Here is a 25,903-nt window from a genome sequence, read left to right as displayed (position 1 = left end):
TCTTATGTAAAATACTAAAATATGCTCTTGTCAAAGTTAAAACCTCGTAACAATTATTTTACTGGTGACTGGTGAGTCTTTTTTATCTACAAGATTTATGCAACGGGAGGCCTAACCTTGGGAAGTGTCCTTTTAATTTTTAAGAAACCGAATTTGTTTTTTGTCTTTTGTTTTTTCGTTAAAACATCAGATAGATACCCAGTAGTTTGGAGATTTTGTAACAATCATTTACGTGAAATTAATTATACAAAAAAAAAAAAAAAAAAGTAACTGGTTTTAAGATTCGTTATATATATATAATGTCTTCTTTCTGTTTGCCTTCAGTCATTACATCTTCGAATGGGCAAACAAGGGCATTATAGTTTATGGATATGTTTTTTTCCTTAACATGGATGTTTAAGGTTTAGCCAAAGTAATTAAGCTGGTAAAACTGAAGCAATCGGCCGGAGTTGAAATTGAACTACATGATCAATCAGTTTAACAATTTATAGTAAATTAACACAATTGGTCCCTTTGGTTTTGGATGGTTTGCATGTTTGATCACTAATTTTTGTAACCATCCTAGAATTTTGTATTGTTTTGATTTTAGTCCCTGATCAACATGCATCATTCACTTTCTATTTCTTGCTCTATACCAACAGAAGAATAGAAAAACTTGCATCTGCCTAGTTCTGAAATTGCTCTCGACATTGAGTTCTGAAACCATCGACTTTTGGAAACCCGATTGTTTCAGAACCCTAATGACTTTCATATCACATGGCAATCCTCACTGCACAATTTGTGCACCATGGTGTGGTGTTACCGCAAGAGTGCGGTTCCAGATGGCATTAACTGCACCCTAAGGTGCTCCTATACCCTCCAGTGTTAGAAAAATGTTGCAACTTTTTAATAAAACAATTTAATGTGTTATATGTACCTGCATACTAGTTTTCTGACTTTTTAACGGTTTTATATGTTTGACCCGTTTTTAGCTAATTTGTTTTAATCTTCGTATGTAAATATAAACCACAATGTAACTAATCAATGAAGTTTCATGAATGGATTTAAGTTTCGTTTTGAGCAATATACGCATTCTTTAATTTATGATCTTATACCAAAAAGTTGTAGGACATATCTCTCAATAACAATAAAAATTAAAGGAAATAAAATGCATATGCTAGCCCTATCTAATTAGATTAGATTAGATCACAAGATATGTTATTTTAATAGTTTAGACCCACATTGACAGCGAATCAAAACATTTGATGACATATTTAATCACAAAGTTTGAGTTTTCATATAGAAAAAAACTTCAAAAACATGAAAGTTCATTTTATAAGAACTTGACCATTTTTTATCATATCTTGAACTATATACATACTACTTCAAAATATATACATATGTTAATATTTCGAGACAAACTTAAAATTAAAACTTGAGTCCGAAGTTTAAAACTTCAAATTTACTTACAGGGCTTCTTGCAAAAACCAATACACAGCCCGGCCCATTTTAGTTGTATTACAGTTTAGTGAGTTTACAGACGCCGAAATAAAACCCTTGACGCTTCTACAGTTCTTAGTGATCGATCCCATCCGTAAAACCCACCAAAACCCCTCTTCACCTCTGCAACACTCATTTCTCCGTCTCCGTAATCGTCTACGTCCATCAATGGCGTCCGTGGCCTTCAGAAACCCTAATTCTAGGCGTTTGATTCAACTATCTCCCCAATTACGTTCTGGTTGTCGAGGATCCGTTGTATCTGCTTCTGGTTTCCCAGCCATTGAATCACTTTCTGGAAATGACAACGCGACTGCTTCTAATCCATGGTGGAGATCCATGGCCACTTTCACCCGAACGTAAGCTTTTCGAATTGTTTTATGTATTAAATTATCCAAATAATGTATTTGTATATGAAGAAAGTCAGTGCGGTTGCTCATTGATCTAAATTACATGTGCTTTAGTTATCCAAATAATGTAACTAAATTTAATCATTTGATATTAGCATCATTTGTACAGATTTCTTTCCCTTGCTATTTATAGTAAATCATTTCTCCGCTGATTTTAATCTGACTTTTTATGTCAAACCGATTAGTTTTGAACTTCGAGATTAAGGTTGGTGATCTTATTCAACTTTAGAGTTCATACAAATTGACAAATGCCGCCCTTATGGAATTCATTTTGAAGTTAACCAGATTATTGTATTTCCTACATATAAGGCTTGCGTGTTTCTATCGACCTCAAAATATGGTCTGTTCACAACTGTGTGGACTGGAAACTGGAAACTGACACAAACTGAGAAATCTATTACTGCTCTTGCTATCTGTTGTTCTATTGGCTGGAAACCCCTTTTAACAAGTTTGATGTGGTAAATTGGTAAAACTGTTTTGTGCATATTTCTTATGGTGTGATTTATATCATTCAGAAAACCTCATGTAAATGTTGGAACAATTGGACATGTTGACCATGGAAAGACAACACTAACTGCTGCAATCACAAAGGTTGAATTCCCTGATTCTAGCTCTTAGTTCATGTTCTCTCTGTTACTTTTCATAATTTTTTAAGAAATCATATCTTATTAGTTGGCTAAACTGTGTGTTTTCTATAGGTGCTGGCAGATGAAGGGAAGGCCAAGGCCATCGCCTTTGATGAAATTGACAAGGCACCTGAAGAGAAAAAGAGAGGAATCACAATTGCAACGGTTTAATATATTCCTCTTTCTCTCTGTTTGATGCAGTCCTAAACAGATGAGATATTTAATATCTTAATCCATATTTGCTTATGGTTTGTTTATGCAGGCTCATGTGGAATATGAAACCACTAAAAGGCATTACGCTCATGTAGATTGTCCTGGACATGCTGATTATGTTAAGGTAAGATATGTTTTTCGATTTTATGGCTCCATTGATCAAGTAATAGGTTAGAGATTTTCTACATTGTGAGTTATGCAATGAGGAAGGTTTATCAGATCATACAGTTAACTGGCTATTATAAGACTGTAGTAAAATTTTACTTCCTTCATATAAGTGTGCACATTTTGGTGTATATATTATCTGAACTGAAAATTTGTTAAATGGGTAAAAGTAATTCACTATTACACAGTTTGAAGTGGTTTGATCATATGAAAACTTTGTCATCTGTGGCTTTCTACACTTGTTGCAGTTCTTGACAGATTTTTAATTTAATTTATAGAACATGATCACTGGTGCTGCTCAAATGGATGGTGGGATTCTGGTTGTCTCTGCACCTGATGGGCCTATGCCACAAACAAAGGAACACATCCTTCTTGCTCGACAGGTTCATTGCTGACAAACCATTAGCCTGATACATTTCAATGAAACTAGACTCATTCATTGTCTCTGCCATTTGCAGGTTGGTGTTCCTTCACTTGTGTGCTTTTTGAATAAGGTTGATGCTGTTGATGATCCTGAGTTACTAGAACTTGTGGAACTAGAGCTTCGAGGTAATAAAACTGGATCTTTGTCACTTGTGTACTGCTAACATTTAGAGTTTTTTTTTTTAAAAAAAAACTATTTATATGGTTAAATATATGAAACTAGTATGCTATGATGCATAAATTAATGAAAGTAGGTTGCTTTCTTTGCATTTAGGTCTTACTTTTTGATGTATTTGAAATAAGTTTGTGATTGTGGCAGAGCTTCTTAGCTTCTACAAGTTTCCAGGGGATGAAATTCCCATTGTACGAGGTTCAGCCTTGGCGGCTTTACAAGGCAACAACGATGAAATTGGAAAGAATGCCATTTTGAAACTGATGGAAGCTGTAGATAATTACATCCCTACCCCTGAAAGGCAAAAGGAGAAGGCCTTCTTAATGCCTATAGAAGATGTTTTCTCAATTGCGGTATTCAATCACAATGATCTCAAAAACTTCCATGTTTTTAAATTGGTAGTTTTCTATGGTAGCCTTATTTTTTGAACTTGAAGGGACGTGGGACTGTTGCCACTGGTCGTGTTGAACAAGGGACAATTAAAGTTGGAGAGGAAGTTGAAATCATGGGGTTGATGCAGGTGAGTTGTGGTTTTCCTTGGATCTATTTTCTGAATAATCAATAACTGCTTAATATTTATGTTTTTTACTTGTAGGGTTCGAAAAAAACAACTGTTACTGGTGTTGAGATGTTCAAGAAGAGTTTAGATCATGGAGAAGTAAGTTATTGTTCTCTTATATATACAAAACAAGTGGCAATTTCAACCCATTTATAATCATCATATATAATATAATATATCCTTTTTTTTTTTTTTCTGATAGGCCGGTGATAACGTGGGACTTCTTTTACGTGGTATAAGCAGGACTGATATCCAGAGAGGACAGGTAATTAAAATTATGTTTTCCAAGTTATTAATGCAAGTCTTGTCTTAAAGAATTGATTAATAATGAGGTTTTTGTTTGTACTTTGTACAAAAAAAGGTGATTGCAAAGCCTGGCAGTGTAAAAACCTACACAAAATTTGAGGCTGAAATATACGTGCTAACAAAGGATGAAGGTGGACGCCATACAGCCTTCTTTTCAAATTACAGGCCTCAGTTTTATTTGAGGACAGCAGATGTGACTGGGAAAGTGGAGTTACCTGAAAGCGTAAAGATGGTTATGCCTGGAGATAACGTCACTGCTGCTTTTGAACTTATTACACCAGTTGTTCTTGAACCAGGTATGTATACTAATACTATATTGAAGAGGGCAATTTAGGAAATGGGTAAATTTGTAATTAATGTCTATCTATGGTTTACATTACAGGGCAAAGATTTGCATTGAGGGAAGGAGGACGAACAGTGGGTGCAGGAGTAGTGTCAAAGGTGATAAGCTGATGATGAATGGGAATACAAGTGTTGCTTTTTAGTTTTTATCTTTTTTTTCTATGTTCTCCACTTGGTTATCAGAAGAAGAGGTAAGGGACAAAATTTGCAGCACCATTATTTTTGTTGTTTGTCTTCATTGAAGAGCATTTTAAGTTTTTACGAACATAGAAAAAACTTGTCTTAATTGTGGGTTGGAATCCTAATAAGCGAAACCAATGAAATAGAAAAATCTCTCCAGAGTAAAAGTAATTATTTGAGGTAATGGATATTCATTTTGAGTTGACATGTCCGCAGATGTAGTCTACACAATTTCATCGGCAAAACCAAATCAAACCACAGCTATGTGTTTAGTTTTTTCAATTCTTCACTGTATTTTTCCATCTACAAAAACGATTTTCACTTTTCATTACTTTGTTTTAGCATCTAAAGCAAAATAAATTGACTCTTGATTACTTCATCGACTTTGACTTTTTGATTTGTACTTTCAGATTTCATTTTCTTTCCATTTTCGTCTGATGATGCTTGCCTCAGAAATGATGATTACAATACCAAAACGAAAAGCATTACAAGCTCATTTAAGAATTATGAAAAAAGAAAACATTTGAAGAAATTGCATACCCATTAAAACATATTGGAATCACAAAACTAAAAAAAATAAAAGAAGAGATCACACAACACAAAAAAGTAATATTAGAGTTGATTAATATAGACTTGATTTCACACCTTTGATGCAAATTAATCCATTTAAGCCTAGTTTAATGGATTGAAAGTAGATGGGGTATAAACAATCGAGTGCATCCATAGTTAGAAATCAATTTTTAGATAATTGCGTTTTCTCATTTTGAGAGTAATAACGCCTGAAGTGAAGAAGGAAGAAGGAATAAGGAAGGAAGAACAAATCCAAAGATTTTTTTCTCTCTAAATTAAAATGAATGGGCATTATTGCCAATACACCTAATTTTTATGTGGATGGATAAAATACTTGGATGGCAAAATCAGTTCCTTTTCATAAGTTACTTGAAATAATTTTTAGATTATTGTTTAAAAAGCCCCATGTCACACTTTTTGGCTTGCCTTTTCTGTAAAAATACAAATATGAAACTTTATATATAAAATCACCGTCAATTATGTAATTTATGTCAGAGGATAATGAACTTCCTTACTTTGTGTTAAATTAAAAGTGAAAAATATAGTAATAAGAAAAACCCAATGAAACAATGCGCACTATATAGTTTATACAGATATACTTATATGGAATATAATGGATGTTTATTTTGGGTTAAAAATCTAGGGAAAACCACAAAAAAAAACCTATCTATTATCGGTTCATGCTTAAAAAAACCTTTTTACTCATTTAAACCACTTTATGGAAAACTGCAATGAAGTCCCTATATATTAGCCTCATAATCGATTTAACCATTATATATATATATATATTTTTATTCAATTAGGTCCCAAATACCGGTAATCGTATTCAACAGGTCATCCAACTTTCAAAAATTACATTTTCGGCCCAGATTTCAAAATTTATTACAAATTTGGTCCAAAATTTACACTTTTATCCCAGATTTTAATTTTTTTTTATAAATTTGGTCCAAAATTTTATCCTTTTTGTCCAAATTTTAGAATTTTATTATGAATTTATCATAACTTTAGTTTTCTTTACAACTTTTTTTTCTCAAAAGTTTGTTTCTAATATGTTTTTTCTTTAAAACTTATATTTATACAAAAAAAAAACATATTTTCATATAAAAATCTTATTTTTTCTATATAAAAACTTTTTTTAAAAACTTTTTTGTATATGAAATATCTAATTATAAAAATAGGTTTGGATTATTTGTGTGATTTCTCTTAAAAAATCAATTAAGAAATTAAAAGTAACCATAAATTATATTATTAAATTATAGTTTGTCAAAAACTAGTTACACTCATGGATAGTTGAGTGTGGGTGAGGTCTGTATCTCATAGTTAGCGGAGTGTGCGCGATGCCTGTATCTCCTAGTTAGCCGAGTATGGGCGGGACCCGTGTGTCCTTGAGTGTGGGCGAGGCCTATATCTCTTAGTTGTATGTATGTGCAGGTATTTCCGGTAGGGGAAGACATCGGATTGACTGCATTGCACACAGCACGACGATGTATAGCCTAACATATTACTCTGATACAGTCGACATGTGTTTTCATACGGATACACTGATTATGATGTTTTAAGATACTACTAGTTATGTTTTGATGAAATAACCCAAAAGATACACAAATCCCACACACCATCGTCAACTGATTGAATCGTCTCTCTGCCGCCGACGTCTTCACAGCCCTTCGTCTTCGTCTCCTCTCTCAACTGCCCGTTGTGAAGGTCTTCTGTCACAATCCCTATTACTGAAGATGCATTCCCCATCCCGTTGTTCTTTCCGATCACAACAAACTCTCACAAACCCTAATTTCTTTCGATCACTATCTATTGCTTATCTAGAGTACAAGTTTCAAGCCGATGATTTTGTGGTTTGGCAGATGTGGCTGTTATAGCTGATGAACACTGAAATTGCTTCGTTCTTACCATCGCTTGAGGATGGTACCGCCGGCTTATTTTTTGTTCATATCTACTTCGATCTCCGTCCAAAACATGAGCTTCTACCCCAAATACAGGTGAGATAACCACCGTTCTTCGACCATCATCACATCTCTACTACTTCTCACCTTCTGATTCCTTTTATCTCTATAGTCGGTGGACTAGAACATCATACATGCAACAGAACCTGTAGAAGCTACAATTACACGTACCCCCACATCACCTGTATTTGTTTGCCTTTACCCAGGTTTGTCGCTTCTGCTTAATCCACTATCTCCAATAAAATTGTCTTTTTCAAGAACCACAGAAGGAGAACAAATATTGCGTTTTCGTTGTCAATTTGCCCTACACTTTCTCAAACCCATGGGCAAGCGTTTCAGTACAGTTATGTATATGTTTCTGTGGGTTTTTTTTTTTCTTTTTTGTTATTTTGTTATTTAGGTTAAAGTTTCTCTATGATTGTTAAAACGATGATAGGAGGGAGCAATAAGTGCCTAAAAAAATTGTTCTTCAACTGCTAAAGAAGCATCAGACCTCTTTTTTCATATTTGATTTCGTTGGTTTTTTTATTCTTCATTCTAAAGCTCAATAAAGCCTCAACTGAATTATGCCCACCAACTGTTTGTCAAAATGACAAACAGAGATTTTTGGTCTGTTACATCATTGCTTGCACATATGGTCAATGTAACTTCACAGATCTCTGTAACTTGTGATTGAGGACAAATGCTTTTCTTGATTCAAATGATTGTTGTGTTAATTCATGGATTGATCCTAATGTTTTTTCCCATTTTTTTCTTTTATACTGAATTATTGAATATTTCTACAGACACTTGAAATGCTAGAGAAGAAACAAAAAGTGCTTCTGAAGAAAGTTGGTGTAAAGGTTGAACAGAGAAAGGTGTTCACTAGAGCGAAAAACAAAAGGGGTATTAATATTTAACCTTATTATTCTGTGCACTCTTAATCTCTTATTGTTTGGAAAGTTAATTTATTCTAAATATGTTGTTTCTCATTATGGAATTATTCAGCTGCAATACAGAGTGTTTGAAGCGAAAAGTATTTTATGAACAACAAATTCAATAGCTTCGCAATTTTCAATTTCGTATTCATGATCGGGTGCCTTTAAATTTTTGTATCATTATTAAATTAATTGTTGAAATAAGAACTTAGCCTCAGGTACTTACATGAATGTTGTGCCTTTGTTCAGGCTAATTGTTTGGTTCGACAATGTCAATGGAGATTTCAAGGTGTTCGCCATCTATTGTCAGGTTTAGATTTTTACTGTTTGCTAATGCAACTTTTACTCAAAAAAATTATATATTACCTTTTTGTATGCATTGAATGCAGCTTTAGTTTTCAGCCTGTTCATGAAATGGGCCCTCTTTATTTTTATTTGTATGTGTTTTATATATTTTGCAGTCATTTAGTTTTTCTTAAAAATGCAATTGATAATGACATACCATATATACTACACAAAAATTGTATTCAGTTTACGTGTTTATTATGATTCCATATAAATTTTGGCTAACTGATTTCATTTGCTTTCGACATTTTGGTATGAAATGCTAAAAGCTGCCAATTAAAAACTAACATAAGGTTAGTCACTTTATTTAATTGATTGGTCAAAATATCTATTTTTATTTATTTATATATTATTGGTAAAATTCCTCACATTTTTTTTTCTGAGTAGCAGATTCAGAACGCCTCTTGATCAACATCTATGGCAGGTTTATTTATAAAAAAATTTATCATCAATTTTGGTTTGTTTGTAGATTTTTTGTTCCAAGAAGAAGATGAATCAATCGATTTCCATTTTGGCATGAATATATGTCAACTTTCAAGTCGGGATTTTCACTATGGCGGTTTCAAGTTTCATCATTATATATAACATTTCCCTCAAAATGGGAATGAAATGCATTAAAATGTAAAAGTTTCTTGTAAATGACTGGAATGCCCTGTCACTGGAAAAACAAAATTACAAAAAATGACCAAAACTTTGACTTTTGTCGGCTTTTTTTTATTTACATTTTAAAGTTCAATATTCACTTTAACAATTTTAATAGTTATTCATATATTATCTATTTTATAATTTATAATTCATACATTTATTTTTTTTATCATCATGCATAATTTTCTAATATCCAGTTTTTTCTTCCCGATTTTTTTTACATCAACATTTTTGATGAACTCATCCAATTGATATGGTGCAGCACATGTAGCATGGATGCGTTTTGTTCTTCTCGAAACACATGATGATGGTGTTAAGGTTTTTATTATCGTTCTTACTATGTTGGTGTTGAGGTTTTTATTAGTGCTAAAAAAAGTAAGTAATAATAATGTCCTGTAAGTTATTTGTTTGATATAGTATATTTCTTTCGTTTTTCTGTTAAATCATTATATTTGTATACTCATTTTGTTTTGTTTTGGATAATCTTTTGACATTTTTCAGGTTGAGTGATTTGGATGCCCTTGGTTTTGGAAGTTAAGTAACCAATTGACTAATTTCTTCTGATGAAAATGGTATAAAAATGCAGCCGCCGCCTCAGTAGAACCGATTATAATTTATACATGATGTCTTCTTCTACATGACAGGTAATTATAAAAGGAAAACTTTTGTAAATTGAATTAACCTTTTAAATTTTAATGGTCAAGTAGAAGACATACATAGTTTGATTATTGTAATCAAAATTTTGGTGATGATTATGTCATGGTTTAGGTTCCTATTTGTTAAATCAACAACCCATATACTCCATTGGATGCATCCAACTACTACAATGTGTATCTGTATTACCAAACTTCCGTATTATTGAATCGATTTGCCATGTAAGGATCAATGTGGTTTCATTTTTTTAATGTTTGGATATTATACACTTTAAAATATAATAACTGTGGAATTTTTTTTGCATTTGGATGATGATGTTGTAAGTGGCTTGGATTTTTCAAATTTAAAGTTGTAAACTTGTGATAGAATGAAATGAAAGTATGATGTTGTAATAATTAAACCAAATAAACTATGTTGCTATTTTCTGCATTCTCAGGATCCATGGTCCTATGCAGTGACATCCCTGAACAAAAATATAAAATACCCATATAGATTGTTTACTTGTGAGATTATGTCCATGACTAACACCGTATCTTTTTCATTTTCAACATATCTCTACTTTGCTTTGAAATACCATGCATGCTTGCATATTATCGGCTCGATCCACCCTGAGTTTTTCAAAGCAAAGTAAACTGAACCGAACAACCCGCAACCAAGTTAACTAAACCAAAATTTTTCTTTAATGACTTGGACAAAAAAAAACCACACATCTGGCCCTGCAACGCAGGGTACCCAACCTAGTTTTTATAACATTTTACACTTTTTATATCATTTTCTTTTTTTACAACGTTATTTTATAATTTTTTACGATCTTTTCTAAATTTGTTTTAGAATGTTTAGAAAATTCTTCTACATCAATAAAAAAAGTAGACTGAATACGAAAGTAAATCAAAACTCATAAAACAAACCAATACAATAAATAGATTGAAATTCATAAACCAACTCTGTTACTAATACAAAAAATGAAATTATATAGATCGGTACATGCTAAACGAACCAACACATTTACACACGTTAGTTTGATCTCATTCTATAAATTTTGATACATGTACAAAAAAAAACATTGTAAAAAGTGTAAGAAAAAGTTGTAAGAAAAGACTTAAAAGGTTGGACTTTAAAAAGTTAAAAAAAAGATATTATAAAGATATTTGAAAAAGTTAATTTGTAAATAAAAACTTATTTGAGGATTATTTTGTAAAAAGAAAAATTAAAAGTTTAGATAAAGTTTTAAAATTTTGGCCAAAATATAAAAGTTAATCTGTGTACTCATGAATTATATATATATATATATATATATATATATATATATATATATATATATATATATATATATATATATATATATATATATATATATATAGGTTCAGATTCATTTGAGACCATTTTAATTTTTAATTTTGTGAGACCAAATCTAAAAATAATTTTAAAATGCAAAATAAATGGAAAAATCCAAAAATTCTTTTTTTAAATATTAGTTTCAGAACTTAAATTAATTAAAAAATAAAAAAAAAATCCCGTTTTTTTTAAAATACGTGAAATATTCTCAATAGAATATTACACTGACATATTCTAAAAAATAATTTTAAAATGAAAAATAAATGGAAAAATCTAAAAATTCTTTTTTTAAATATTATTTTCGGAACTTGAATTAACTAAAAAAAATAAAAAAAAATAAAAAAATACGTGTCACAATCTCACAAAATTAGGCCGTTTCACATGAACCTAACTATATATATATATATATATATATATATATATATATATATATATATATATATATATATATATATATATATATATATATATATATACACGTTGAAAATAAAAGTTTAAAAATCTTGTACATAATAAAATTTATTATCCTTATACATTATTTCTATTAATTAATAAATAAATAATAGTATAAGGCAAGACAAGACACTACTTTAATATAGGCCAAGAATGGTGATGGAGGGCACATAAAGGCATGCAATTCCAAGTCAATGCTTTCTTTGGGGTCCCAAAGGCCAAATGCATGCTATTATAATGTTGTATACATGTTAATGTTATAATGTTAGATTAATACGTGAAGTTACAAATTTAAAGAAAAGGCCCTTCGTTATCTTCTGAAAAGCTAATTCATGATTAAATAAATCATTAAATTTTTTAAAAATGTTTTTGTTTTCGTTATTTTTTTTGGACCGACAAATATAAATATATCATATACTCTTAAACTAACATTTAATTTGATTCATATCCACATGATTTGAACCTCTAACCTCAAAGAAAAAAAACACCAATTGATATTGTTGGGCTAAAGGACATTTGATAAACTTGTTTAAATAATAAATATTTTAAATATAACATAAATTATATATTTTAATTAAAAATCAATTTAGATGAATTTTTTATGCGTTCAAACTTTTATAATATCAACATTACCACATCTAATAGATATTTTGGTTGGAACTTTAATATATATATATATATATATATATATATATATATATATATATATATATATATATATATATATATATATATATATATATATATATTCTAAACTACTTTTTAAATCCTACTATGTTTATACGAGACTTAACCCCTCAATCTCAAACAGAAAGAGTAACATTGGATACCGTTGAAGTAGAAATAACATGTATTTCGATAAAAGTTACATGGTCAAAATGGTTACTTGACCACAGTGATATATTCTACTAATCGATCAAACAATGCCCAAGTAAAAAGCATGTTTATAAGTAACGAACATGAATTTCAAATGCGAGTATGCATTAAAAGTTGGGTGTGCACTACAATTAAAAAGCATTATATTTGTGACGAATGGAGTGGTTTATGTACATGTGTGTACGATTTAATGCCAACACATAATTCATTATTTCTTACCTTCGGACAATTACTTATGAGACTCTTGACATTAGGTTAAAATGAACTGGGGGTTACAAGAGAAACATCAAACAATGTCCCTTCATTGGGTATTTCTTTATTAAGGGTCAGTGCAAAAACTAAAGGACCCTTTCTTTAATCAGACATGTTCAATGCCCTTTCTTCTTCTACTATATATATATATATATATATATATATATATATATATATATATATATATATATATATATATATATATATATATATATATATATATATATATATATATATATATATATATATAGTGTGAGTGTATGACCAATTTTGGTCCATTAGATAAAAAAATGAAAGCTTGTGATCTTAAACTATACATTATTAATATGTGATAACATTTACAATATAATTACAATTTATTAATTATAAGGGCAAATTAGTAAAATTGGTTAACATTAATTTATGGAAAGTGAGCGTAATAAATGTTGCAATTTATATTTGATTTCAAACGATAAAATTATATATTTTACATTTTAAATAAATTATTTTATCTTTTAATATGATTAGCAAAACCCTCTAGAGTTTTTCTTAAAGTTGATTATTGTTCGTCCATTTTTTAAGACTGTGATATAACAAATTCTACATATTAGAAATTCCTTAAGAATGTGTCTATTCTTATGGTTTCATCTTGTTGATAATTATGTTTGTAATCTTTAAGAATTTGATATACTACAATAAATAAGATTTTTTTTCTTTAAAAATTAACTTCATTCTTTTGGTTTGATTGTGTGGATTTATATGTTTGGACCACCACAAATTTGATATACATGTGAATAATTCTGGAAGAGTTCAAGCACTCTTGAAGAATGTTTGAAAAATATTTCAATTAACAATGTCTTCGGTTCTGAAAAATTCTTGGAGAATTGAAGAATAAAAATTAATTTACAGGTCTGTAACAAGTTTTTTATTCAACGTAAGAATTCTTGAAGAATTCAAGCATTCTTGAAGAGTGATTGAAGAATATAATGTCTAAAACTCTTCTAGTCTCAACTTTCTTCGATCGATAACCATTGACACTAAGCTTGCTCATTTTCTCATAGCATCCTACAAAACTAAAAAGTTATTCACATCTTTTTGGGATAAAAATATTTATTTCCTTTCTCATAATCTCAACGTCTCATGCTTGACGTTGAACACTTGCAATTGGCTGCAAAGCAATTAAGTAACATCAATATTTTAACTTAATAGTATAATTTACAACAAACACTTTCTAAAAATATCACATGTTTTATTACGATAATTGATGAAGGAATGCAAAAATTTTATAATAATAAAAAAAACATCACAAATTACTTAACATTATGTGAGAATACCTCTTAAGTACTTAACATTTTTGTGTGAATACCTCCTGAGTACTTAACATTCTGTGAGAATAAAAAACTTTTATCCACTGTTCATGACTTTTAAAAACAAGTGAAAACAATAAAAAAATAGTTAAGAATGATTATGATTAGGAATGCATAAGAAAGAATAACAATTCTTGTGATATTATCGTCTAGGTTTGAAGAATATAAGATATTATCGTCTCATGATCACTCGTGATAAAATCCATGAAGTGATTTGAGTGAGCGCGGGTTAAATCTAATACTCAGAACTTATGAGCACTCATGAGTGTTGTAGCACAACTTTGTCCACCAACTCGGACCTTTACAAGCCAACCCATGACAGTCTTGATTCATATCTACTTCCAACATATGACCGACTGTGGATGGTTTGAATAACTTAGTCATTCCGAAAGGATAACCTAGTTATTATGGAAGTCAAAACATGCAAAGTGAAACACAAGAAGAAATGAATCTAATATGGTATCAAAACCTATGAATATAAATAAAACACTTTCTATTTATCACCATACTGATTACTCATTATTCATTGTTTCGGTTTTATCAACTTTATACTTGAATTAAAACACTAGGTGTCCCATTCTCCAAACATGTACACTATGTTTTCTAAACAATAGCTTTGCCATACACCAAGTATGCACTCTATGTTTGTCTATGATCTTTACTTTTGTGAAATAAACCAATTGACCAAACTTTTAATGATTCTAATTTCACACTCCCAAATCGAAATCTGTTAGATTTTAAACCTAAATGCACTACCCTCTTGCAAGAAATGTGTACAAAGTCACAAAGACTTGTCAACAACCATTACAGGGTATTCCAATGAAGACATACTCCATGGACACAAAGCCTTATGTTCAAAGTATGCATTGCTTTGAACATGCTTCTTGCACTAAGTTTTTTCTAATTTTACACAGATTTCTTCCATCTATGGAGACAACTCTATATTCCCATTTTGACTACCACTTCTGAACAAGAGTTGCCTCTTTTCAGACTATGTCAATATGGTCCTTCCAATATTAACAGTATACTTCCAACTGTCCTTGAGCAACCAATCTTTGGTAAACCTTAGATTTTCCTCGACAATTGCTTAATCACTTTAGTCATATCCAATTCTAGACATTTTCCTCCTTAATGCCCCAAGGCATTTGGAAAATTCAGAAAGGATAAATATTATAGCACATGTAATCGATCTTGTACCCAAAGTAAATGGGACACGATTCATGAAGTTTCATATATAGACATGGTTCTAGACCAGTATTTTGCCATAATAATTTTTGTTTGCCATATTCTCAAAATTTGACTATGAAAAGGGATGCCGTAATCATAATCAAATTTTAGAACGCAAATAATAGACCCATATATATATATAGAATTTCCTTATGTTGAGCCATTCCAACATGAAATTCATATATGTATGCTTGACTAAATACGATTAGAACCTCAATCTAAGCTTTTAGATTTGAGATAAAGTATAATTTCCTCTCCCTTAATTATAGCAAAACAACTTTTTCAACCCCTGCAACCTCACGAATTGAAACTTTTGTTTTATATAATTAACATTGCTAACTTGCAATTATTATCATAATTATCATGCTCCCACTAACATGATGATTATTAGCATAACACTTATGCTCCCACTAGCTTTGACATGTATCCAAAAATAGTTGGACCTCTAGAAGTCAATACTTTATTGACATTCTTACCAAAGTTCAGATTTCTGATACTAGATTGCTTTGATAAAACTTTATCAATATCATACACCTTATCTTAGATAGCTCATAGGTGTGTCTGAACAATTTAAGAACTATGAAAAGGGATGTCGTAATCATAGTCTCGATTGTTTAGACCTTTACCACTTCTCACAAGTCCATGTTAGTGTGCTGGTTAACCACACACGCTCTACTAACGACTTTGAGAATGCAAATATCACAATTGCTATCTAGCTAAAATCTACTTAGTGAAAGTGTTTCCTCACCATCATTCTCATGAATCAGAGAGAAACCTTATGACACTTAGATTTAATAGTGTATGTGTTCTTATCCATGTGAATTGTCAAAACCATAGTCACAAGACAAGGATAATGACAAATCCAAACTTATATGGACTGAACTCAATCTTAATTTCTTGCCATCTAGTAGCTCAAGGACCTGTCATTGCTTCCAAGTTGTTATGAAACCAATTAAGAACTCTAAGAACTCATATGCAAAGCCAAATTTAACTGGAATGGGCACAGACGCAGAAAGATGTCAGCACAATAGGTTATAAACCTCAAGTCGTGTGCTAGTGAAGAACTTCAGGTTTTATTCTTGATTAGTTCTTGAGACTTTCAAGACCTTTAAGACTCCCACTGTCCTCTTGACATATAAGACTTTCTTGTCAGATATTCAAGAGATAGTGTGGATTCTAATCAATACAAACACTTCACACAATTGGCCTTAGTTGGTCTTGTTTTATCCAAAACATCACAACTTACCAAATTCAAATGTACAAGAGTAGAAAACCTTTTACTCTTACATTTGACTAGTGTTAATAAACCTTCTTTAAGATGTGTCACTCAAGTTACAATGTTGGAGTATAACTCTAAGAATTGTTTTTGGAACAAAGCATGACTCATCTTCTTGATTTAATCATTTCAACAATTCAAGATTCCTCTTCTTAGTCATAAGAATACAATAAGATGACTTTAGAGGACTAATTGTGACATGATTTTTAAATCATTAAGATGATCCCAAAACCTGATGTTAAAGTAATCTCCCATCTTTTCAGATTTGAGAAACTTTTATCCTTCTGCCAAATTTGATTCTTCTTATTCGCTTTGCCATACATTTGGAACTTTTCCAATGTTTCAGAATTATACTTAAGCTTGTAAGTATAACCATATTTACTAAACTTTAGTAAATCATGATGAATAGTCTTATCGATCTTTTGTGGTGGACTTGACCAGTGCACAAGAATGTGTACTTGATCCTTTAGTCCTTTACTTGACTCACACATCCATGTGAACAAGTAGCTAGTCTTAATTTTCTAATGCTTGAAAGTTCTCATTCATAATGCTATACAACTTGCATGATTTCCAAGTTTCTATCCAACTAAAAATTTGGGTGATGAGAATCTTTCCTTATTTGGTAAATTTAGACACTACCACAAATGAAAGAATTAAATTCATATTTCAATATTGCTATAAACATACAAACATCAAGTTTTCATGAATGCCATTGTAAGGATATAAAAAATAAAGTAAAACAAACTTTTATTTATTTTAAAATGCGGAAAAAACTTTTCTTTACAATGCAACTTGAAATGAAAACTATGTTATTACATGTTTCCTAGAAATGTATCATAACTCCTAAGAAGTAGCTCAAGAATCTGATCTTCACGGTCAGATTCAACATACTCTTTCTTTAAGTTTCCTTCATTTTTCCTTTGATTCTTAAAACATCAACATGTGACCCAGTCACATCATGTAATAAGAATCTCAGAACAGAAACTTAATAGAGTTTGATAGTGGACTTTACCCGATGTAGAGTCAAACTTATTGACTTTACCACCCTTATGATCTTTCAGGTAAATTTGGCAGCTTCGCAACCAATGCCTTTTCCTTTTTGGCAATAGAACCATATGGATCCTTTGGGAATGGTACATGGGATAATATCAGACTTAGCCTTTCTCTTTACCATTTGGTCAATCGAGTTGACTATGTCCGATCCCTTTCCATTGGGAAGAGAATGCTTTTTCTGGATTTCCAGTGTCACCATTTTCAATGTTAAGTTTTGGGAAGTTGATCTTCTAATCAAATTGCTTTACTATCCTTTCAAGTCATTGTTGATTCAGTAGCACCAAGCAAATAGATAAGATCATTAAGGGTCTTGTCATAGTCTGTTTCATAGGAGTCCCAAAGGAACTCACTATGTGACTTATAAAGTGATTGAATCACTAAATTTCTCAAGACTTTGACACCCAACTCTCCCGGCTTGTCATTATTGATGGATTTTGGTCATAAGACATCCTATGTGCTCATACAAACCCTAATGCTTGGATCTAGGTTTCTTTATTGTACATGCAAGTTATCCAAGGCTATAAACCCTAATTCTAGCATATGGGAATCAATATTAACATATAATTAGGTTTAAGATATTACCTTGATTGTTATGTAGCAATCACAATCCCAAATCTCCTTGTATTGACTTTGGAAGGCTTAGAGTCACAAGTGTCACTCCTTTAATGGCTTACAAACACCAAGAGAAAATGGAGAAGATATAAAGAGAGAGGAGAGGTATAAGAATTCGTCCCTAAGATGCCTTGGGAAGGTCTGGACGAAATCAAGAGCCAAAAGGGGTTTATATAGGTGTAGAGATAGGGTTTCAGTCCTTATCCTTATCTAGTTGCTTGCTTACCAAGCAACCCATAAGATAAGCCTTGAATCCTTATCATAGTCGAATTCTAAGGTCCTTATCACCTCAAATTCGTCCAACCTATCCTTAAGATAATCCTTACCTTATTTTGTAACTATCACATAATTACAATTCAGCCTCTCTAGTTTAATTAATGACATTTGATCACAAAATTAATTCTTAATTAATTATTGACCAATATTAATTAAACAAATATGATTTCTCCTTTAATATATTATTCTTATAACATATTAATAAATCATAATAACCTCTCTCTCTATTTATTTCTCCAATCAAGTTGCTTTGGTGAAGGCAACCCAAAAGGACCATGCACCATCGGGTCAAGTACATACCAAAATAGTTATGGACTTAGACACTAATCCAACAGTCTCCCACTTGGATAAGTCTAATAACTATTATGCGTATGAATTCAGATCCTGATCTGCAATCGTAGCTTTCCAAAGCCGCTGTCAACTCTGATCCTATCAGATACGCGTGTCCTTAAGATAAGGGATCATATATTCCTCCATTCTAGATATCATATGAGATATGATTTCAAATCATTCTCTTTGTACTATATCTCGATTCCCGATTTATGACGACTGACTAATTGAACAAATCAAATTAGCCCTAGCCCGGCCGAGCATTTACGTTTTTCATCACTAAATCATCGAGGGGCCCAAAGATATCGCTTTTATCCTACCTTGGATAAAAGGAACGGATAAACTTAGATACAATGCTTGCTTGCACTTACTCACCGAATCACACACAACAATATGTTTTATAACACCAAGTTACTAGTGCGTTTACATATTATCAATGTGTAACCGATTTGCAAGATACAACTCACACATCTCGGTTTCAAGAATATAAGATGTTATCGTCTCACCAATCATTCGTGATACAGTTCATGGAATGATCCAAGTGAGCGTGGGTTTAATCCAATGCTCAAATCACATTCATAAGCACTCATGAACGTTGCAGCAAACATTTGCTTATGTCTAATGCTCTTTAGACAATCCACACACCAATTCACGACAGTCTTCATTCATATCTACTTCCAACATATGAATGACTGTGGCCCGTTCGAATAATTCGATTATTCTTAATAAACTCAATTATTCTGGAAGTCAAAACATGCAAATGTGAAACACAAGAATAATACTAATCCCATATGGCCTCAAACCTTTGAGTATAAATAAAACGCCTTTTATTTATCACCATATTGATTACTCATTATTTGTCGTTTCGGGTAATCAACTTCTTACTTGAATTACAACACTTGTCCCATGCTCCTAGCATGCACACAATGTTTACCTATGGTTCTTACTTTGTGAAATAGATCACATTGAACACATTTCCAATCATTCTCATTTCACAACTCCAAATCCTTTTCATAAGTGAAAGAATATCAAATTCTTGCTACTTATAGAATATACTAGATTCTAACATTTTATGCAATGATCCTTTTGTGATTTTACTGCACCAAAGTCACAAAGACTATTGCCAATGATATTACAAAGTCCTCTATCGGAGATTGTTACAAGACAATTCCTTAGACATGATGTCTCTCACTCAAAGTATATTCCCTTGAACATCCTTTTGCATAAAAGTTTCTAATCTAGACATAGATTTTCAATATTCAATTCCCCATATGGACACGTTTCCATATTTTCCATATGACAACTCATTCTTAATAGAATCCTTTCTATTCATAATAACGTCGATATTGTCCATCCAATACCATGCTTCCAACTACTCACAAGCAACCAATCCTCGTCGAACTTTGGACTGTCCTTTGATAGTTGTTTAATTATTTTAGTCAAAACCGATTCTAATCCTTTTTCCCTCTAAATGCGCTAGATATTTGGAAAATTTTAGAATGGTCAAACATTAAAGCATTTGCAATCGATCCTATACCCGAAGCGTATGGGACACGACGCATAATGTTTTATTTGCTATGTTCTCAAAATTCGAATTGTGAAGAGGAATGCCGTAATAATAATCGAAATTTTAAGAACACACTATGTACCCTTGACTAAATTTATTAACATTTCTCAACCTAAACCTTTAGATTTGAAATGAAGCATAATATTCTCTCCCTTAATTATAGCAAAACAACTATTCCATCCTTACAACTTTGCAAAGAATGACAATATTTTATAACTTGGAAGAGGGATGCCGTAATCCAAGCTATACAATATTTGAAGGTAGGTGAATGACGATTCACCAATTTCCAACATAAAACGAAATAAATTATTAGGTTTTTAATTGGATTTGAAACTCCTAGATCTTTTGAGATTCATTGAACTGTTCAATGGCATGTTTCAATCTTGAGTGTGCCCTTCAGGTTTTGTGATTGGGATGCTAAGGATCACAAAACAAGGTGTGAAGTAACCACGCAAATTACTTGGTACCCTTAAGTGTTTACTCCTCAATCGATGTGTCGGTTAACCACACACACTCCATCGATACTATGATAAACATTAAGTTACCCTTTGCCTACCTTGTTAAATACGAGTTAGTTTATCTATTAACCACACACGCTCCACTAACCGACTTAAACAAAGTGCAAAGTGTAATTTCATGGATTAGCACCTTATTCACATTTTCCTAAGTAACTAAGATCGGGTATTTATAAAAGTTTAGTTACTTAGTATTTATCATTAATACTTTTAATGAAGGGAGAATTTATAGTCTTTGTCCTACCCGTTCAGCTAACGACCATCCACCAGTCAAGGAAGCGGTGGGTGAGAGTGCACACCCATTAAACTGCCATTTTATAGGCAGTAACCTTATACCCCCCTTATAGACTGGCTTCGTGAATGAGACCTACTAACGGTAAGACTGACTTTACTCTTATATATATATATATATATATATATATATATATATATATATATATATATATATATATATATAAATATTATTAACTTATAATATTATAAAGTATAAGGGTTGAATTTTAACTTTTAAAATTCCAAGGGCTAACTTGGAATTAAAGTATTCATAAGTGAAAACTTTTCAAATTCCAAAACTTGAGGGCAAGTTTTGAAACTATTCAAAACTAATTAATTCCATAAGTTATGTGTTTAAAGTAGTTTTAATTAAAAAAACTCTTCAACTTTCATAACTTGAGGACAAGTTATGGAAGACTTTAAACTAATAAAAGACTGTAACTTTTCTTTATTTTGTAACTTATGAAATTAATTAAGGTTACATTTTATTACTTAATGAAGTGACTCTTGAACCTCCATAACTTGAGGACATGAGTCTTCATTTTTGTAACCATTGCCAATTTTTATGAGTTTTATGAAACTTAAATGTGACTTTTCATGTAACTTGAGGACAAGTTACAAAAACACATTTTAGAATCAACTCTTAGATTAAAATGGATTGAAAACACATAATCAATTAACTTATCTATTAATCTAAGCAACTCATATGAACAAAGATAATTCACATCAAACTTTTTCATGTAATTAGCATAACTTTTAAAGTAATACAAAACATGAATCTATTGACAATTATCTTTGAAATTGGATTAGCATTAACATTACCACATCAAAAACAAGTTTATGAGTTCAAAAACAGCTTATGGTAATGTTTCTAGTCCAATTCCAGCCAAAAACCATGAAGATATGCTGTCTGGAGGCCAAACTCGTCGAGTTCATGCTCTAATACATGAACTCGTCGAGTTTTCTACCAGAACTCATCGAGTTTTAGGCTCTGACAGTTTCTTGGCTTCGAAAAATCTATTTGCATCAAGTATAAGAGAAATCAAGCCTAGTCTCTGATACCACTGTTGGGTTTTGAGCATTTTAACACTCCTATGGTGTACATGCAACCCTATAAACCTTGGATCTATGTTTTCTCTATTATACATGCAAATAAGAACTTTCCAAGGCTTTAATCTTAACTATCATACTATGAGGCAACTATACTACAAAGACTAGTTAGATGACATACCTTTTGGTGTAGCTTGATGTCTTCATGCTTTAAGAGCTTAGCCCCAATAGTGTGGAAGCCTCAAGTGGAATCACAAATCACCAAAACACTTTAAAAGACTTTGAGAATAAGAATACTTTGGTTCTCTCTAGTGAAATCGGCTAGCCCTCTTAGTGTACCCACACTAGTGCCAATTTCACCAACCAAGGACATCTTTGTATAGTGTGGAGACTAGGATTAAACCCATGACCTTTCATTTCATATGATCCATGGGTTAAACACTCCATGGACTATCCATGAAAGCTTAGCCCAACCTAAATGAACTTGGCCCATCACACACATATATATCTAAGAGTCCATATTTAATTAGTTCATTTTGATCACTTAATTAATTCTAAATTAATTCTTGATCAATACTAATTAAATAATATGATTCCATATTAATATATTAGAACTTATAATATATTAATATAATCATAAATATACTATTCTCAAAGATTATCCATATAATTGTGCCGGTGAAGTGCAACCCAAATGGACCATGCCGGGTCAGGTCAAGTACATACCAAATATAGTTATGGACTTAGACATTAATCCAACAAATGGTTCTTTATAAGCTCTTAAGTGTACTCAAAAAACTTTGGAGGTATATGTTTTGTCCTGTCGTTCTTGAAATATCCCTCTTTCATTTGAGTGACACATGCTAAGTTATCTTCATAAATTAAAGTTGGACCTATATCCTTTTCAAGTCCACATGAAGTTAAAACTAGTTGTGTCATCGATCTTAACCATATACATTCTCTACTAGCTTCATTTAGTGCAATTACTTCAACATGATTTGAGGATGTGGCAACAAGTGTTTGCTTTTGAGAACGCCGGGAAATTGCAGTACCTCCATTCATGAATACGTATCTAGTTTGAGATCTAGCTTTATGAGGATCAGAAAAATAATCTGCATCTGCATAACCAATCAAGCCTTGTTTTGAATTGTTAGGGCAAAATAACCCTAAATCACTAGTTCCTAAAAGGCATTGAAAAATATGTTTGATTCCATTCCAATGTCTTTTTGTTGGGGCTAAACTAAATCTTACTAGCAAGTTAACAACGAAAGAAATGCCAGGTCTAGTACAATTGGCAAGATACATAAGAGCTCTAATTGCATTTAGATATGGTAACTCTGAACCAAGGACTTCTTCATTTTCTTCGCATGGACAAAATGGATCCTTGTCAATATTTAATGATCTAACAACCATTGGAGTGCTTAAAGGATTTGCATTGTCCATATTAAAACGTTTCAAGACTCTTTCTGTGTAATTTGATTGATGCACAAGTATTTCGTTAGGCATATGCTCAATCTGTAAACCAACACAATATTTGGTTTTTCTAAGATCTTTCATTTCAAATTCTTTATTTAAAAGTTCAATCACTTCAAGGATTTCTTTATTCGTTCCAATGATGTTCAGATCATCAACATAGACTGTTATGATCACATATCCAAATGTTGTTTTCTTAATAAATACACATGGACAAGTAGTGTTATTTTTATAACCTTTACTTGTCAAATAATTGATGGGTTTTAAGCATTCTAACACTCCTATGGTGTACATGCAACCAACCCTAGAAACCTTGGATCTATTTTTTCTCTAATATTCATGCAAATTTCATTTTCTAAGTTTCTCATCCTAACTAGCATGGCAAGGGGTACTTGTAATATAAAACTAGTAGAATGACATACCTTTCTTGTAGCTTGGATTCCTTCAAGACCTTGTGAGCCTAGCACCCCAAATGTGATGGCTCAAATGTTTCACACAACACCACAACTCTTGGAATAACTTGACAGAAGAAACACTTGATCAAAAAAAAATTGGCTAGCCCTCCTTGTTCTTGTCTTAGTGCCGATTTTGCTTGCCATGAGGCTCTTTATATAGTGTGCTACATGTAGGGTTACACCATGTAAACCCTAATGTGCATGACTTTTCATTTCCTCCATGATCCATGGGTTTTAACCTCCATGGAGCATCCATGGAGCACCCAATGGGTCCTAGCCCAATCTAGTGAATCATGAACCATAAGCCCACTACATAAGAATGAATGATTTACAAATCAATCCCCATATATTTAATTAGTCTCTTTATCACAAAATTAGTTTCAAATTAATTCTTGATCAATACTAATTAAATAATATATTATAACTTATAATATCTTAACAAACCATAAGTGTCCTTTTCTCATTTTGTCTATCCAATTATTATGATGCCATGCAACCCAAATGGACCATGCCAAACCGGGTCAAGTACATACTAAATATAGTTATGGACTTAGACACCTTATCCAACAGTCTCCCACTTGGATAAGTCTAATAACTATAGTTATAGGTATGACTTCAAGAACCGACCAACAATCGTAACTCTTTCAAAGTCTCACGGAACTAAGATGATGATGCGTCATTTAAGATAAGTGATCACATAATCCTCTGTTATAGATATCAGCTGGACAAATACATAGAACAATGTCGTACTTATTGTCCAGCAGTTTGTTTCCCGATTTCTGATTTGTTTGACATAGAACTAAACTGAACACATCAATTTGGTTCTGATCGGGCCCGGTACATAGTTCAAAACAAAATCATCGAAGGGCCCAGTTATCGCTTCTAATCCTCCAAGGACCAGAAGGAACAGATAAACTTCGACTCATATGCTTGTACTAACTACTTGTTGAATCATACACAAAAGCATGTTTTATAACATCGAGTTACCAATGCGTTTTCGTACAATCACTGCACAACCAAATCATAATCAACGACTCATATCTCTAGGTTTGAGACTTATATGATATTACCATCTCACGATCACTTGAGATAAATTCCATGAAGTGATGCAAGTGAGTGTGGGTTGAATCCAATACTCAGAACTTATGAGCACTCATGAATGTTTTAGCAATTTTCGCTGTCTAACACCTTAGAGATCTACAAGCCCAATTCATAACAATCTGGATTCATATCTACTTCTAACATATGACTGACTGTGGAGAGTTTGAATAAATTTATTATTCTGGAAGTCAAAACATGCAAAATTGAACCAATAGTAAACAATTGACACAAGATAGCAACACTTTACTTATAAATAAACAACAAATTTTATTTAATCATCAAATATCAATTACATTTTACAAGTTTCATAAATAGCTATCTAATCTGTAAAAATAATATCATCCTTTAGCCTGATGCGCCTCGCATGCTGCAAATGCTTAACCCCACACAGTCCCTTCGTGAAGGGATCTGTTGGGTTCTCGTGCGATGATACCCTCTTTACCACAAGGAGTCCTTCTTCTATCCGATGTCT

General features: G+C 31.8%; 1 protein-coding gene, 1 long non-coding RNA gene and 1 pseudogene across 15 annotated transcripts; 2 read left to right on the top strand and 1 right to left on the bottom strand.

Annotated features, from left to right (window-relative positions):
• The first annotated feature begins 1,539 nt into the window (after positions 1-1,539).
• On the top strand, positions 1,540-5,043 carry LOC145055674 (GTP binding Elongation factor Tu family protein). Its single transcript, XM_079004054.1, has 12 exons — positions 1,540-1,835; positions 2,402-2,477; positions 2,585-2,677; positions 2,775-2,849; positions 3,169-3,273; positions 3,349-3,439; positions 3,633-3,838; positions 3,922-4,005; positions 4,081-4,143; positions 4,247-4,309; positions 4,406-4,646; positions 4,733-5,043. The coding sequence occupies exons 1-12, from the start codon at positions 1,648-1,650 to the stop codon at positions 4,801-4,803; spliced, it is 1,356 nt and encodes a 451-aa protein (XP_078860180.1). The 5' UTR covers positions 1,540-1,647; the 3' UTR covers positions 4,804-5,043.
• A 1,823-nt stretch (positions 5,044-6,866) lies between these two features.
• LOC145055673 (uncharacterized) lies at positions 6,867-10,264 on the top strand. 14 transcript variants are annotated; one of them, XR_013685302.1, is made up of 9 exons: positions 6,867-7,436; positions 7,513-7,606; positions 8,186-8,285; positions 8,388-8,475; positions 8,567-8,627; positions 8,932-8,955; positions 9,053-9,682; positions 9,809-9,951; positions 10,076-10,264. It is a non-coding gene; the product is annotated as an uncharacterized LOC145055673 (long non-coding RNA). The 14 variants fall into 14 exon arrangements; XR_013685303.1 differs by having other exon boundaries at positions 9,050-9,682; XR_013685306.1 differs by having other exon boundaries at positions 6,868-7,436; positions 9,132-9,682.
• A 12,918-nt stretch (positions 10,265-23,182) lies between these two features.
• Positions 23,183-23,959, bottom strand: LOC145051170 (secreted RxLR effector protein 161 pseudogene; annotated as a pseudogene).
• Between the last annotated feature and the right edge of the window lie 1,944 nt (positions 23,960-25,903).

The sequence above is a fragment of the Lactuca serriola genome, chromosome 5, assembly GCF_051521515.1.
Source record: "Lactuca serriola cultivar US96UC23 chromosome 5, Lser_US96UC23_V15, whole genome shotgun sequence".
In the NCBI taxonomy this organism is placed as follows: Eukaryota; Viridiplantae; Streptophyta; class Magnoliopsida; order Asterales; family Asteraceae; genus Lactuca; species Lactuca serriola.
Note: the sequence above shows the minus strand (reverse complement) of the source record. Positions and strands in the feature narration are given on the sequence as shown.